The 15,804-nt window shown below is 39.2% G+C and overlaps 1 protein-coding gene across 3 annotated transcripts in view; it reads right to left on the reverse strand.

Annotated features, from left to right (window-relative positions):
* LGR4 (leucine rich repeat containing G protein-coupled receptor 4) overlaps nt 1-15,804 on the reverse strand; it is a 72,999-nt gene that overhangs the window by 12,893 nt on the left and 44,302 nt on the right. For all 3 annotated transcript variants that reach the window (XM_032690386.1, XM_032690388.1, XM_032690387.1), the window contains exons 3-9: nt 14,591-14,662; nt 12,987-13,058; nt 3,297-3,512; nt 2,574-2,645; nt 1,082-1,150; nt 416-487; nt 258-329 (exon numbers count right to left, since the gene is read on the reverse strand). In XM_032690386.1, coding sequence (XP_032546277.1) covers nt 258-329; nt 416-487; nt 1,082-1,150; nt 2,574-2,645; nt 3,297-3,512; nt 12,987-13,058; nt 14,591-14,662 — 645 coding nt within the window. The remainder of the gene's footprint in view (nt 1-257; nt 330-415; nt 488-1,081; nt 1,151-2,573; nt 2,646-3,296; nt 3,513-12,986; nt 13,059-14,590; nt 14,663-15,804) is intronic.

A 15,804-nucleotide genomic window follows, 5' to 3' on the forward strand; every position in this document is an offset into this window, starting at 1 on the left:
CTGCAGTTTGTTTAAGTAAGAACCTGAGCATTTAGCCTGGGGTTATGTGTCTTATGAAAGGTAATAAAAAAAAGTTTGTAGAGCACATTTACTAGAGCTTCTGAAGAAACTGGTATTCCCAACAATAACAATTTTGTTAAAACTTACTGCAAGAAAATTATAAGGTAAGAGGGAGTCAGAAAATTTATTTATTTTGAGTTCTTAGCCACCATATTTCATACCCATTCATTGTACTGTATTGTCAAGAGAGTACTTACAGGGAATGCAGATCTGACAGATTCTGAAATGCTGAGTTCCCCACGAAAGACAAAGGATTATCATACAAATGTCTGGGAAATGAAGAACATGTTTCAATGGTTGTTCTTAGAGTCACTGTCTGCTAACAGCTAAAAACAGATGCACCAAAATTACTTACATCGTTCGTAGAAGGGGGTTTCCTGCAAATGCACCATCAGGAATTATGGAAATGTAGTTACTGTGAAATCCCCTAAAGATATCAGCAAAGAAGAAAATCAACATTTAAAAATACACTGCCAGCAGATTCAACCAAGAGTTATTTTCTTCACATCTACTCAATTCCCAATCCTGCCAAAACCAAGATTGCAATTAAATAGGAATAAGCTAAACTGCAGGAATAACTTTAAAGGTGTGATTTCTGCCCACTGCACATCAGCTAAACTGAAAATATTTCATTAGAAAGAAATTATTCTGTCCAAACATGATGCTGTACTTTCACTTTTCGTACTCCTCTCTTAAGGAGGGGACAAAGAAAACATGTATGATCAATGAATACTTAATTCTGCTACTGGAAGCCAAAACCAGCTTGTGATTAAGATCTATGCTAATGGTTCTCCTGAATAAATTGCTTGCTTATGTAACTCCAAAATCATTTTCAACGCATTCCCTCTCTAGATGATGATTATATTTTTCTTTAATTATAGCTTCACTTAGCATAACTTAAACTGATTTAGGCTGCTGCATAATGAGACAAACACTCTTAAATCCAGGAATTTCTTTTCTTTTTTTTATTTATGGAAAGGAGAAAGAAAACCAGTGAAAAGGGAGAATAAGTAATACTCACAACTCCTTTAGACTTGGGAGTGCTTTTATGGCTTCAGGGAACTCTACCATATTATTGTAATTTAAATCCCTAGAAGAAACAAAGCAAGAACATTAAAAAATTTTAATAGTAGTCATGAATTGTCAAAACAGTTTTTGTTTAAGACAGTCCAATGAAAGTAAAAAGTTCTCAGAACACCTTCAACTAGACCAAAGAATAACTTCAACTTAGATTTAGTCTTCTGATGTTTTACATGCTTTATAACCAACTAATAACTTAGATAAGATATTTAATATTATCCAGAGGATTATTCATATTAAGTCAAATAATATTTCCTTACGGCAAAGCTCAGTATTTTTCAATACCTCACAGATTTTTCTTCAACAGAATTTACATGGAAATGAACTATGATTTCAAAGATTATTAAATAACAAAAAAAAACTCTAGTAAAAATGATTACTCTTTATTAATTTACTAAGAAAACTTTTCGTCCAGGTTTTATAAAACAAACAGTAAAGAAGCCATTAGGTAACAGCAAACCTCGTAGCAAAAGCAATTACAAATAAAATAAATTAGAAGCACAGGGAAGTCTCATGACACCGAATCAATACACGAGTGACAGAGATCTGTTGAATTCTCAGTTAACATGTCACTGTTCTAGCAGTAATGCCAGGACTTGTCACAGTCTTTTTTTCTGCAAAAGGGATTCCTCTATAAGCAGCAAACCCCATTTTCAGTCTCACATCAGCTGCATGTCTTTACACAGAATCTCATTAGTTAACTGAGGTTCTAAGAGAATGACAAGATGGAGTAAGCAGCATTTCTGGACTCATCCAAATTCCTCACATTAACAGAGGCTGTCACTGGCTTGCCCCTGCCCTCCTTCCTTAGTTTTATTTATTTAATGTTCTCCTAAGCATAACAAAATGCACAGCTAAGGGAGATATTGCTCATTAGATATTCACTGAGGGAGCTGAAGGGAAATGGGAGATGTAACCCAAGCAGCTGAAAGCCCTTCCCTGCCCACGAGGCACTCTGGAGGAGGAGGAGCAGTGGAGAAACAGCCCACTGGGGCCCCCTCAGAAACCTCCTATTATCACACAACAGTTTTAGCAATGTATCTTAAATATGTTTAATCCTACAGCAAACCTGAGAAACAAATATTTGTCCCTTATCACCCCTGGGGCCACTCAAACACTTGTGATATATCCACCTGACTCAGTGGAGTGCTATGCAAAGATACACCAGCTAGATCAGGGCTAAGAACATTAGAGCCACATCATCCAGCATGACATTTCACCCAGGCTAATATTTACCTGCTTCTCAACAGAGTTAATTAGTTTTGGTGGAGCACTGCACTGATACCAGCCTTCAGTTCCAAAACGTGAGCTGGACCTAAGTGTTAGTGGCATGTGTTGCACAGTGCCTGATTTGCAAAACCTTTGTCATAACAGTATGGTAACCTTGATTAAGCTGAGAATGAACAAGAAATTGTTTTAAGAAACATACTTACAAGGTTTCAAGGTTGTCTAATCCATCAAAACAGTGCTTTCCTATAGTTTTTATTTTATTATTATGAAGATGTCTAAAAAGCAAAACCAAAACAAAGTGAATTATTTCCTATAAGTTAACACATTAACAGATATTTCTATGAACTCAAGAGAGTTAAATGGTTTAGAAAAACCATTGCAAGGGGTAGATTATGTAGAAGAATATCTTTCACTCCCAGACAGAAATATATCATCCTCATATGGGAACAGAATAGATTGCCTGCAGTCAAGACAACCTATTTTAATTCTTTATCCAGAAGTGTGATAAAAATATGATTTAAACATATAAATCAAACTAGTTTTTCACATTATTTCTTGCAGGTTTTTAAGCCTACACAGAAACACGTTTCAGATAAAACATAATTTTTTCTTCTTTTAATATCTCTGAAAGCTTTCTCTGACAACCACCAGTTTGAAATATTCATTCCTATAATGAGATATCAGGAATATATAAATCAAATTTCACTACCCACAGCCCATTTGACTTTCTGTTTAGGAGAAAGTCTTGAGCAAACCTTGGGCGGGTTCTCTAGTGCACATGGTGTCATCTCGTGTTGGCAGCACAGGCTGTTTCTAGATAACTGAGCTAAAACGCAGCACAACAACCATTTTCAGTGTCAACCCAGATGAATCAAAACTGTAACGGAGGGGGAAAGCGAAGTGACCCACGAAGTACAAATACTCACAGGACAACAAGACTGGAGAGGTTTGTAAATGCATAGTCAGGGACGTGTGTTATCTTGTTGAGGGCCAGTGTTAACGCCTGCAGAGAGGGCAGGTTGCTGAGCGGGTAGATGGGAACTTCTGTCAGACTGTTGTCATCCAGCCAGAGGTGACGCAGCTGCACCAGGCCCTCGAAGCTGTCCTCTGGTATGGCAGTGATGTGGTTGGCATCTAAACGCCTGTATTGAAACAGAAAGAGTTCCTGTAGCAAACTCACAAACTGCAGATCAGCAGAAATATCAGTATATCAGTTGAAGTCCTATTACTCTTTTTTTTTCTCCCCCCCAAGCTTATATGGGTTTTACTGAAATAACCTGGAGGTTATTCTATACCACCTGATGTCATTGCTGGGGGCAGGGGGAAGGGAGACTCTTTTGGGAAGAAGACCCTGCCAGGTCCACATAGTGCTGGGGGGGGAGCAGCTGGGTGTTGTTGTTTCCATGTGAAATATTCACCTTTTTCTTGTACCACCTGTCATTAGTATTGTTGTCGCTACCGTTTGTTTTATTATCTCATTGTAGTTTCCAGTACATTGTTCTGCTCTCAACCTGTTATCTTCACCTTTTGTGGCTCCAGTTCTCCTCTCCAGCCCACTGCAGGGAAAGGGGGCAGGGGGAGGAGTGAGTGGGCAACGTGTGGTTTCAGTGGGAGCACTGTATTGGAGAATACCATTCCTAAACCACAACAGTGACACACATGGAAGGTGACATACCTATCTTTCATGGAGAAAAATCAAACCACACATAACTGCTACAGTTACCAGCTTACCTGTGCTACGGGGTTTCACCTCTGCTTCAGGTTTCAAAGCATCAAACAAAAGAACTCCACACCTGGAAAGCCAGGTTGCCAAAATGCATGTGCTCAGCTCCAGATGTGAAGCCCTCATGGCAGGAGGCACAGGTGTTACTGTCAGACCAGAATCCTGATCCATGACAACTGACAAACCTGATCCTGCAACTCGGTCAGGCTTTGGCAGTGAAAACTGAAACTCTCACGCAAAATGACATGTGATTTTTCCTCATGCAACACGTTCTGAACCAATCTGTTTTTTCATCTTCCTTCACTAGCAGTGCAGTTGCTTGGACAGCACCACTGGCAGCCAGGGTGGGCAAAAGACACAGACAGAGACCGGTTCAGATTTGTCTATGCTATGCCATGCACCCAGATGTGCTTGGGACAAAAGTGGAAAACCACCCTACTAAAAGCCTGGGCTTGGATTAAAGCATATGGAAGCCCCAGGAATGAGAAGAGGAAAGGGATAACCCAGGAAGAAGCAAAACATTTATAAAGCAGTGATAGTCCATGAGATTAAAAAAATGGACTGTAATGGATCTGAGAAGGCATAGGGCTGAGAGCACCAAGCAACTCTTGACTGTCCTCTGACCTAGAGACTGTCTTCTCTAGGCCAACACACAGCTGAACCACTTGGCTGCACACACAGTGACTTCACTGCAAACACAGAAGAAGACACCTTGCATAACTGTTCTGAAATGAGTGCTGTACCAGCCATGGCAGTGTGCTGCTGTCTGGGGAGACAGAACAGATACACCCTCCTCCACTAGCATTGATGCTTACTATGATACAAATCAACACAGGTTTGGAGTTACATTAATCATTCACCGTATTTCTAAAGCCATGATCAGACATTCTCTTGAAAGTCTAGCTGGTAGTTTCAGAAGTCATTGCCTCCAGCCATTCATCTCAACCCTCTCTGGGCAGGCAGCATGGACCAAGTGACTGCTGTGCTTGTCCCCAGGCACAGTCACAGTACTGAAAGTGGTTCTGGATCCCAACACTTAAAGGACATGCAGAATTCAAAGGGAGAAGCCAGGCAGGACAAAGAATTAATGCAGAAGACAAGCTTGATCATGAATTAACACAATCTATTTCCTTAAAACAGTTTGTTGTGATGCACTTGGTTTACATATTTCAAATTACTAGGGAAAAAAAGTCAGCAGCTGAATTTCCATTTAATAGAGAGTCAAAAAATACATCAAATTAAGCAACAAATATACTAATACAAGTGGGAACTTACAAAACTGTCTGTAGTCAAAGCTTTCCCTTAAGATAAGTGAGGTGCCATTAGCTCTAAAACTGTACATCAAAGAGCTAATTCCTATGGTTCTTATACTGGCATCCCCTTATCATTTGCCCCATGGTCTGACAGGTGTGTATGATATTCTGTTTGAATGTTCTTAGGCTGTACTGACACTAGAACATTTCAGAGAAATTAAAGTCTGATGATAATAAAGGAGAAAAAAAAGGAGGGGGGGAGAGGAAAAAAGCCTGCAGCTCTGCTTCAGAAAAAAAAAAAAAAGGCAACTAGAAATTACCTGTCTTTCTTCTCCCCTAAATTCATACAGCTCCCTCAAGATCAAAAGAATTATTTCCCAGTCGAATAAACATATCTGAGTCTTCTAATTTCTCCCTGTCCTGCCCCCCCCAATTGTGTTTTTTTTTTTTTGGTTTTGTTCTGAGGGTTTTTTTGGGGGGGAGGGTTTGTGGTTCTTTTAAGAGAAGCATCACACTCAAGAGGCAGGCCTCAATCCTTGTGCCTGGTTGTCAAGTGCATTTGCACTTCCACTGGCTCTTTGCTAAATTCCATTTATTCTAGCAGACTCTGGAAAACAAAAACACACAAGGAAGCCCCAAGTCCTGCTCCTCCTCCCCAACCCTTAAGCAGAAGATAACCAGGGGAAGGGTGGGTGCCTGCAAGGAGGGAGTCAAGCTCTCAGCCAGGGAGAACAAAGAGGGTCCAGGAGAAGGTGCTGGCCCCCAAATTCTTAGTTTGCTTTGACAAGACCTCTGTCCCCCAGCACAGGCAGATCCAGTACCCAAGTAACTGCACCTTAAACTGATGGCTCTTCACAGCCATCCAGTCTGTTGTGCTTGTTTGCTCCTGCCCAGAGCAGTGAAGATGTGGGTGGGGGGAAAGAACACCACCACCCACCCACTGACATTGAGCAGGGAGGTTTGGAGGGTGAAACAGAAGTTTTTAACTTATTTGGCCATTTCTGTCTTACCCATATTTCTTTTGTGTTCCTTCATGTCCCTTAGTGTAAAAGCAAGCTTAATATGCTATTTTTCTTTTCCAAACAGTCAAAACTTATCCTCATAATGCTTAAATGCACAAAACACGGCTGAAATGCTTCTATTTAGTGTGAAGTGCATATAATGAAGCATTTAGTGAAACAACTGAAAAGCAAACCTAAAATATTTGACAACTTTCACAAAATACTAACAATTAAGAACCACACCTTTTCTTTAAGGTGGATAAGGGAGTATTCCCTAGCTACGATAACTAACAAAGTACAGGTAATATTCTTTGCTTGGACTGAACTTTGTACAAAGACTGTGTTTTTCCTTTGCAGTGTTAAAGATAAGACTATGTTCTTTAAATGAGAGCTTGCAGCATGTACTTAGTTCCTTAATCTTCCAAAGCTACTCCAATTCCAGCTTTCCTACAGGCACTGGTTTGTCAGAGACCTTTACATTTTAGTCTGTAAATTCGGAGTTCACTTGGGGAGCTGTCAACTTTTATCGCCTTTCAGGTTCCCTCCTCACACAAATACCAACTCCACAAGAAGAAAAGAGCAGGAGGATGACAGAAACCTATACATTCAGCAGTTCTTACATCAGTATTTGATATATCATTAAAACAAGGACATAGCAACCGAAAGGTCTATCAAACAATTATTTCTGCTTTAGGGAAACTAGGACTAATATGAACTCCTACCTCAATTCAAATGAGTAAGAGTTCCAAGCCTAACACACACATGTAAATGAAATTTTACATATATTCACATGCACACTGCTTAGGGCAAGTGCCCTACAGCCTGCATCCCCTGTGAGGCCTTCCAGGAGCAGCCTTGCTAGCTCTCATCTGTGACCACTGCAGTCTTCCAGGCTTCACTGACTGGGAAATTTTAACAGCCTCGGGCTTACAGCAGGAGTTTACTGCTGATGTTGATAAAAGACAAATCACTCCCAACTCTTGTGTTAAGCCACTTCTGCTCAGTGGTGATTATTAAAGAACTCTAAAGTGCTCCTTCAAAAACCACAAAGAAATCACTCAAAGTGGAATAGATTTTTAAGTTTTGCAGTTGAGTACTGATAAGCCTGGTACCTCGGAAATCCTGCTACAATGGGAGGCAGTAACCCCCCATGTTAACAGAGGCACTTCAAAACACTCTGAGAGTTTGCTCACAGTATCAAGCGGTGGCTCTCTGTGCATTAGGTGTCAAGAACATCAACACAAGGATTTGCTTTATTCAAAGACAAATTTACAGCAGCTCTCAGAAACTAATGATCCCTGCCAAAGCTATCTCAATCACCAGTACTGATGTGCCAGCACATCTGTTTCTTCCGTCTAAATGTTTAACATGGTACCAGTCAGAGATCATGAAGTTTGCTGCAAATTACCCACAGAGGATTCAGCTGACCTTTGCCTACATGTTGTTTAACTTCCACCATCTCAATTAATTTTCTGATCATTCAATTTCTAAATAATTCCCTGATTTTATTTAAACATCAGCAATTCCTTAAGTAAGCCCAGACAGTTAAAAAAAAGAAGCTACAAAAATCCCAGAAATTCCTGAAGCTCACAAGAAACACCCATACTTCAGTTGCAAGTAAACCATAACAGCTTCTAAAGGTGAACATGGCATAGAAAAATAAGATTCTTGTCATTCAGCAAGTACGTGAAGTGTACTAAGCAGTATATTTAAACTGCTGCATATTTAAAGATTTTTTTAGCACAATCAAACATGTTCAGGAGAGCTCTTATACGTACTTTAATCATTCAAGGAAAAAAAACATATTCAGCAAATTTAAGTTTGTATTGGTTTTGCAGGTTAAAAAGAAAACGTGTGAATTTCTTCGTTTCCCATTCTGATTAATTCCACAGCTTAACACAGACTCAGCCTGAGGTCTGACACCCTTTAACCCTTTAATAACAGCAAAGCAGGAAACTAGAAAACCCCTGAAGACATCCCATTAAAAGTTACTTAGTTGAAAAACCACCTGCCACTGTTAAAGGTACACACTACGTACAAAATCATCTAATGCTTAACTTCATCTAGTCATTGCTGTTGATGAACACCTTCCACAGCCTCCCAGACAACACCATCCTTACAGATACCCCTTGTCCTTCCCAACTCTATATCCCAAGATCACTAAAGCCATAAAGCACTCATCAAGAAGAAAACAGCAGAATTGGAACAGAACTGTGTATTTTTGGTATAGGACTATGTTTGCATTGTCCTTTCCAAATTTAGGGATCTTCCCTTCTGATACATTCCAACGTGCTTATGGGTTTACATTCCTGAAATTGCCACCAACATGAACCACGGCTTAAAAATGGGCAGTTTCACTACCAGCAGAATGTTTCTAGATTTGATTGTTTGTTTGGGGCTTTTTTTTTTAATAAATGCAGATGTAACTTGATCTAAAATAAGAAAATGCTAGAAATGAAAGGTTGGAGCATATATGGGCTACAGCACATATTTTAAATATGCCCTGGCTGAAATATGCCTCCATTCTCTGTCCCCATGCTTTTACCATACATCCTTACTCTGCAAAGCAAGATCCTGCTCTCATTCCTTTCACTTCCACATCAGGACCCTAGTGTTTCCTGACTGGGCCAAGATGATTCCCACTCCCAGAAAATGCAGTCACATCCCGGTTAAGCACATTCACACCTCCTGCTTCCCTCAAGCCTGCTCCAGCCTCCTGAGATAGGAAAACAGGCTGAAAAATTGGTTAGGATCCTGCAGCAGAGGCTGTGAGCAGAGCGGGCTGTTCAGGGAGCCAGAACTGCCACCAGGGACAGCACAAAATGACTGCTGACCACATGCACGAAGACACTTACCCTTGCAGCTCAGGTGAACACCCACACAACAAGAAAGGCAGGACCTATCACAGCTGAGTACCACACTGGCATGATCCCAAATCCCACAATTTGGGAATGTGGCAGAACAGCTAACCTGCAGTGCTTTGAACTACTGCTGCAGAATGCTCTAATGTTCCCTGCACGTGGGCATGTGTGCACACGTGCTGGGACAGTAACTTGGTCATTCCTGAACTGCAATTATAATAAAATTGTCCCCAGTACATTAGCAGCTATTGACAGGCTTTCAAAAATGACTCCTGGTCTGATGGCAAATGCACAGTGGCAGTTAGGGTGATTTGTTTTTTTTTTAATTCAAGTGGAATACAGTTTTCCTTTCCAAAGCATCTTAGTTTAAACAGCGTAGTTCCACTATTTGTCACACACTGAGGACTGTACTAGAATATTCTGTGTTATGACTTAAAATTCCTATGTAGCTGGATTTCCAGGGAGAAGCAGAGCAACCCTAAAAGTTGCTGCAGTTTACAGACCCACTTTACAAACCCACGGATTCTGGGTCAAAGCTCGGTATAAGCAGTGCTACCAAAGAAATCATTGCAGTCACAAATGCTAAGGCATTAAAAGGAGGGACTTTCTCTAATGGCTTCCTGGTCCTTCCTGGCTCTGCACAGGCTGCCAAGGAGCAGGGCTGTGCTGCCCACGGCTCTCTGTGTGACCCTTGGATCGCCTGTAAACCTCAACAACACCATTTGCAGATCATCACCTCGTGCTCACAAAAACATGCTGCTGATGCTTTGCAGTAATTGAAATGCCCCAAGACTATTGTTTGCATTTGTGAAGCTCTTTATTTGTCATGTTTTTCTGCTACCAAAAGAGGCAGGCACAAGGTGGACAACCAGTGCCTTGTCCTTTGGCAGTGCAGTGCCACGGTCCCACCTGTCACAGTGTCTTGCAATGCAATATAAACTTTCCTGGGGTGCTACACAGTGAGTTTCCACTCAGTAAAACTCTCTAATTTTGCTAAATTTCACCTCCATTAGAAAAAAAGAACTCCATTCTAACTCTCTTTTGGAGGCCAGAGGTGAGAAAATATCCAATGCAAACAGAAAATAAAGAGCTGTCATTTATAATTCTGAGCCAGGCTGGCTACTCACCAGCTCTAATATAAACATTAGAGATCTAAAGGAGTTTCAAACCAAATTACTATCAATATACTATAAAGTTTTATGAGCAAGCAATTTGTGTCTCCACTAAGAAAAAAATCGCCCAAACCCTACTTCAGAGTAAAGTGGAAAACTGCCAAAAAGAGAGTCAGTTCGGTAATGTTTAAACTTGCAGGACTGGGATGGAGATTATATATTAAAAGGGTAGAAAGCAAGTTTTCTAAAATATAATCTGCAATTTGTTTTAAAAGAAGGTCACAAAACTTGGGAGTTTTGAATCCACACAGATTCCTTTGGGAGGGGAATAAATCACTTTTTTCCTTTTTTTTTTTTTTTTTTTTCTTTTTAATAAATTAAATAAAGCAGCATGCTGACATTTATGTTTCCATGCTCAGGCACAAAATTCAGAGGACCAGTTCTACATTCCTTTGCCAGAAGGTGCTACCTGCATTACCAGGGCATATGCATAATTAGTGTAATTATTCATGAGTAGTGCAATAAACAAAGTTTTTCTGAAATTTGTTAAAATCACAGAAATGCATTCTGGTGAGGTAAACATTGCATAGAAAAAATGCTTTACACATTTCTTACTACACTTGTCTCAAAAAAATAATTTATTCTCAAATTCCTGCCCATTCTAACAAATTATGGTGGTCTTGCAGTACAAACAGGTATCCTCCTCAGGAACAGAGAAGGGAGCAAACCAAAGCCTGATCCACACCAGTGGAAAAAACCCCCATAATAAAAACTTGGAGCTTCAGATTAGCTCAGTTGGTTAGAACTAAAAACACCACGGTCATGGGTTTGATCCCTGTGTGGGCCACTTGCTTAAGAGCTGGACTGGATGATCCTTGTGGGTCCCTTCCAATTCAGAATATTCTCTGATTCTGACACCAGTAACTTCCAGACTGGATTTGCCCCCCATATTTCTACCAGCTATTTGGAAATTTCAGTTTGGTTTTCCTCAGAAATAAAAGTAACAAGAAGCTTGCTACTACTTATTAACCCAATTTCCTCCTTTTTCACCATCCTAAAATGGATATAGTTTAGCATTTGCCCTTAAACAATGAAGCTCCCAGAAAAGGAAACTTCACCCCACTTTAAATTGTTACTCTTGTATTTGAATTGTAAGGATATTTTGTCCAAGCGATTATACTGATTACATTATACAATATCACATAATCATTCCATTATTTTTTTCAACAGCTATAATGTCTGATTTTTTTAAATGGCTCTAACAATTTTCTTTCCAATAATATTAAAAGTATACGGATTTTTAAAAAATAGATATATATGATTACTTAATTTATACATTCATTATTTTCCCCCTAATTTTGTCCGTTCCCTTTTGCACATAAAATTATCATCAAACCAGCAATTGGAGGTTTAATATTTTAAACTTTAATTAGAGAACAAACATTACTGTAAATAAGTAGAGAAAAAAGAATGTTCACTGAAAATGCAATGGATGATTTGTTGACAAACATATTTACTAAAGCAGTTCCTCTTTTTGGCATCACAAAAGTGTTGGAAGCAAGGAAGGAGTTTCTGATTTTGATTCTTTGTTTTAATAATTACTAAAGGGTTACTCACATCATGCAATTTGGAGGATTTTTACTACAATGCATAATATTTGCACCAAGACCAAGTTATTGTTTTGTCTACACACATGATAAAACAAGAGGGTAATGTGGACACTAAATTTGCTGCTTACTGTGCTTTCTTCAGGTGGAAAAGGCAGCAATATCCAAGCAGCTACGAGAAGGTAGTGGCCAAGATCCAAGCTTAGTGAGTGCAGAAAGCACCTTTGCAAAAGTTGTGCAACAGTCTGGAAAGCTATTTTTCAAAACTAATTAATTTTTTTTTCCCCCCCCAAAAAAATCCATAATCTGATGCAACACTGAAAGAAACAGGATCTTAGACCAGAAACATGAATTTTGGCACAGGGGGAAGAGCTAATCTACCCTCTGTCTCTCTGTAGGTAAGCAGAAAGGAGGAAAAATTTTGAGGCCCTTCCCACCTCCGCCTCCTCATCACAGTGATAAGCATCTACCACCTAGAGAGCTGTAACTAACTATTAAGGTCTGATTAAAATGCTTTATAAAACATAATAAGCCATGAGATAGTATAAACACGTATGAAATACCTCATGAGCAACTAGCAATAATGGCTGAGGTATTCATAACTGTCTGTGAGATTTCAACACCTTCCCGTAAAACCAATACTGTGCGTGTCTCAAGCAATACTCCTTCCCAGAAACCCCTTTCCCTCCTCTGGATACAAAAGACTTGGGCATCATTCATTTTTGCACAATGTTTCAAAATTGCTTAAACACCTCAGGACATGCAAGAAGGATGATGGTTTAACTACATCACCACTGCATTTACGCAGCAATCCTGTACCCGCGTTTGCGTTTTGAAAGAGTTTGCATTTGGGTCACCCCACCAAAGATGACAAAAGTCCTTATGACTTTTACTTGTGAAACTTTGCTCCAGTTGCACTATCAGAAACTCCAGGTACATTACTACACATACATGATTACACTTCACAACCCTACAGAACGAAGCTAAGGTGTACAAAGAGTGACTGGAAGTGGAACCTGGAGAACAATCCAAACACAAAAGCAAAGTAAGAAAACTTACAGGGACTGCAAACCGCTTAATCCTCTGATGGCCTCATTAGGTACAGTCTTCAGCTGGTTGTTCTGGAGGGTTCTGTAAAAATCCACTGTATTAATAAAGTAGAATTGGACAATCATCTTTATCAACAGTAGAGGTGACAGAAAAGCCCACAGTCCTGTTATGGTTTCACAGATTTCTAGTGTACATGAAAGCACGTAAAATTATCAAGACCAGATACCCAAAGGCTACAATGAAACAAGAAAATGGTCTATTTCAGTTTTATTTGCAACACATTAATCTCATTAATTAACAGCATTAATTTGCAGAGAACAAGCCTCTGACATAATAGGCTAAAATTCCCTTGGGAACTCACTGAAGTTGAACAACTTAATACTAGTACAAATTTGCTACAATAGATGTTTTCTTGTGGAATCATCCTATACATGCTACAAAACACACAAACCTCTATTTTTTTCCTGAAGTCACATGAATACACAATACATTAACAATCTAATTTACCAAGTGTGTTCAAAACAAGGCACCTTTGGGCCAAGCTAAATTAAGCTATACTGTTGGGGTTTTTTTTAAGAATTCTCTAATGGGACAATGTATTATAGCACAATGAGTTCTTTTATAAAGAGAATGTAAATAACAGAGATCTCACATCTTAATAAATCTTACTAGGTTTTGGTGCACACTGGAGTAAAATGCAAGTGGGCAAGTAAGTTGTTAATTAAGATCCATGTCCCAAATTTTTCAAGAACTGCTAGAATTTCAGGCATCTCCAGTGTTGAGTATCACAACGGATATACCCCCAACAGCTTTGACACTCTGCATTCATCTTACAAAATATCATATTAAGGAGTACTGCAGATGGGCAGTTCCCTAATCTGTACCCTGCTTATAGTGTCTGTTTATACTTTTTTTTCCTCTACAACCTCAGAGTCCACTTTTTTTAAAAAAAATATCTGTCTAATTAACTACCTATTACCCTGCTAGCATTTGGAAATATTTACATCGTCAGAAATGCTACAATTTCTGAACAAAGGTTTTTAAAATCCCAAACAACAGAAAGCTTTTTTTATCCTTAGCTATGGGGCAAAAAAAGTTGACATGAAAATTCTTATCTCAGAAAGAAAAATAAAAACTTTTATTAATAGTAACCCATTTTCACCTAAAGAAGCCTCAAATTATAGAAATTATTTCTATCACCAGTAGAGAATAAGTCAAAGGTCAAACAATGTAATGAATCTCTAAGCACTAGTACTATCTGATAATGTCAGGGCACCTGACAGACTAATCTGAAGGGGTAGAAAACAACAAAAAGCTTTACATGCCCTTTTTAGGATTTTTCCTCCAATTCTTGTGCTACAAGATACATACTTCAGAAGCAAGTAAGTGTTCTAATTAAATGCAATAATTACAGTTTAGTCAAGTTCACCATGGCTCACCTTAACCACTTGCAGCAGGCTTTGTTAAAAAATTATTAAAACAAAAAAAAAGTAGGACTATAATTTAGGGGGAGGGAGGGCAAAAAAATTTCCTCCAGCCTACCAGTAAACAGTCTGGCTGTGCACTAAGAAAGCGTACAGCTAGCTATGAAGCTCTAAAACCCAATTACTTACAGAACTTTGAGTTCTTTCAAACCAGACAAGGCCTTTGGATGGATAAAAGAAAGGTCATTGCCAGCCAGTCGCCTGGAAAAAAATTGCAATAATAATTTCAGTCACAAAATACAGTACTTCTACAACCATCTAACAAGCAAAATCACTGATACATCAAATCTTGCAGCTATTACGCATTTTGCATTCGAGTATGCTGTATTCATCATCTTCCACGTTTTTAACACTTATTTTTGTCATTGCACATCTTTAACAATGAGAACAACTCAGCCTCATGGATGTTCTTCTGCAGACATGCAAGAAAAACCACACCGCAGAATGATAAAGAATCTTCTTATGGCACTAGGTTTGAAGAGTGCATTTACCAACATGATCCTCTGGCTTTCAGCATTGCTCTGCTGAAACACAAGCTCTGGTACCCATGTGTTTTTAATCTGTGCAGCAGTTTCTAAAGAAAGTATGAAGTTAAGTAAAAATAGCTAGATGCTACAGCAAAGCAGGAAGAGTCCTTATGAGAATCCCAAATGTGGAAACAATATTCACAAGCAGATTGGAAGTTCACAGTGCTGACATTTGACAGGATGCCTGTTGATGTGACCAAGATATCACCTTGGTAATATTTCAACCTTTTGGTCAGTTATCTGGAGGAACTTCTTAGGAAAGGAAACTGCTTTGGGGGAGGGAGAAAGGGACCAGGATTTTCATCCGTGCTCACTGTCTCTCAAGATAGGACTGGTTTCAAACTTGGACTGCTAGACACTAACACAAAGTAAATTGTGAAAACCACTGTGATATCAAAAGTAATAAATACAGGAGATGCTGCAGAATACAAAGCAGGAAAGCAGAAACAGCAGCCAAAACAGCTGCTTCCAAACAGTTCATTCCTCCTTCCCCCACTCTTTTTTTTTTTCCTTCAACCTTTTTACCTCTCCTCTGACCAGCAGACCCTGTGTGGTCCAGCCTTTGTTGAGCTGCTAATAGTTGTATTTTCTGAAGGGTAAAGACAATAATGCAAAACACCTGGTAACCCATAACTGCCAAAAGATGCTATAATTTCAGCCAAAGTATTTGCTTTCAGACTGGGTTTCATATCCAAGACTAAGCAAAAGCAATGTTGGACAAGGTTGTGCAATGAAATCACCCGTGGAAATACCGTGCAGGGTCCAATAAGTGTTAATAATTAAAAAACAATCAATGTGCTTTAACAACGGTTACAG

Source organism: Chiroxiphia lanceolata, chromosome 6 (genome assembly GCF_009829145.1).
Source record: "Chiroxiphia lanceolata isolate bChiLan1 chromosome 6, bChiLan1.pri, whole genome shotgun sequence".
In the NCBI taxonomy this organism is placed as follows: Eukaryota; Metazoa; Chordata; class Aves; order Passeriformes; family Pipridae; genus Chiroxiphia; species Chiroxiphia lanceolata.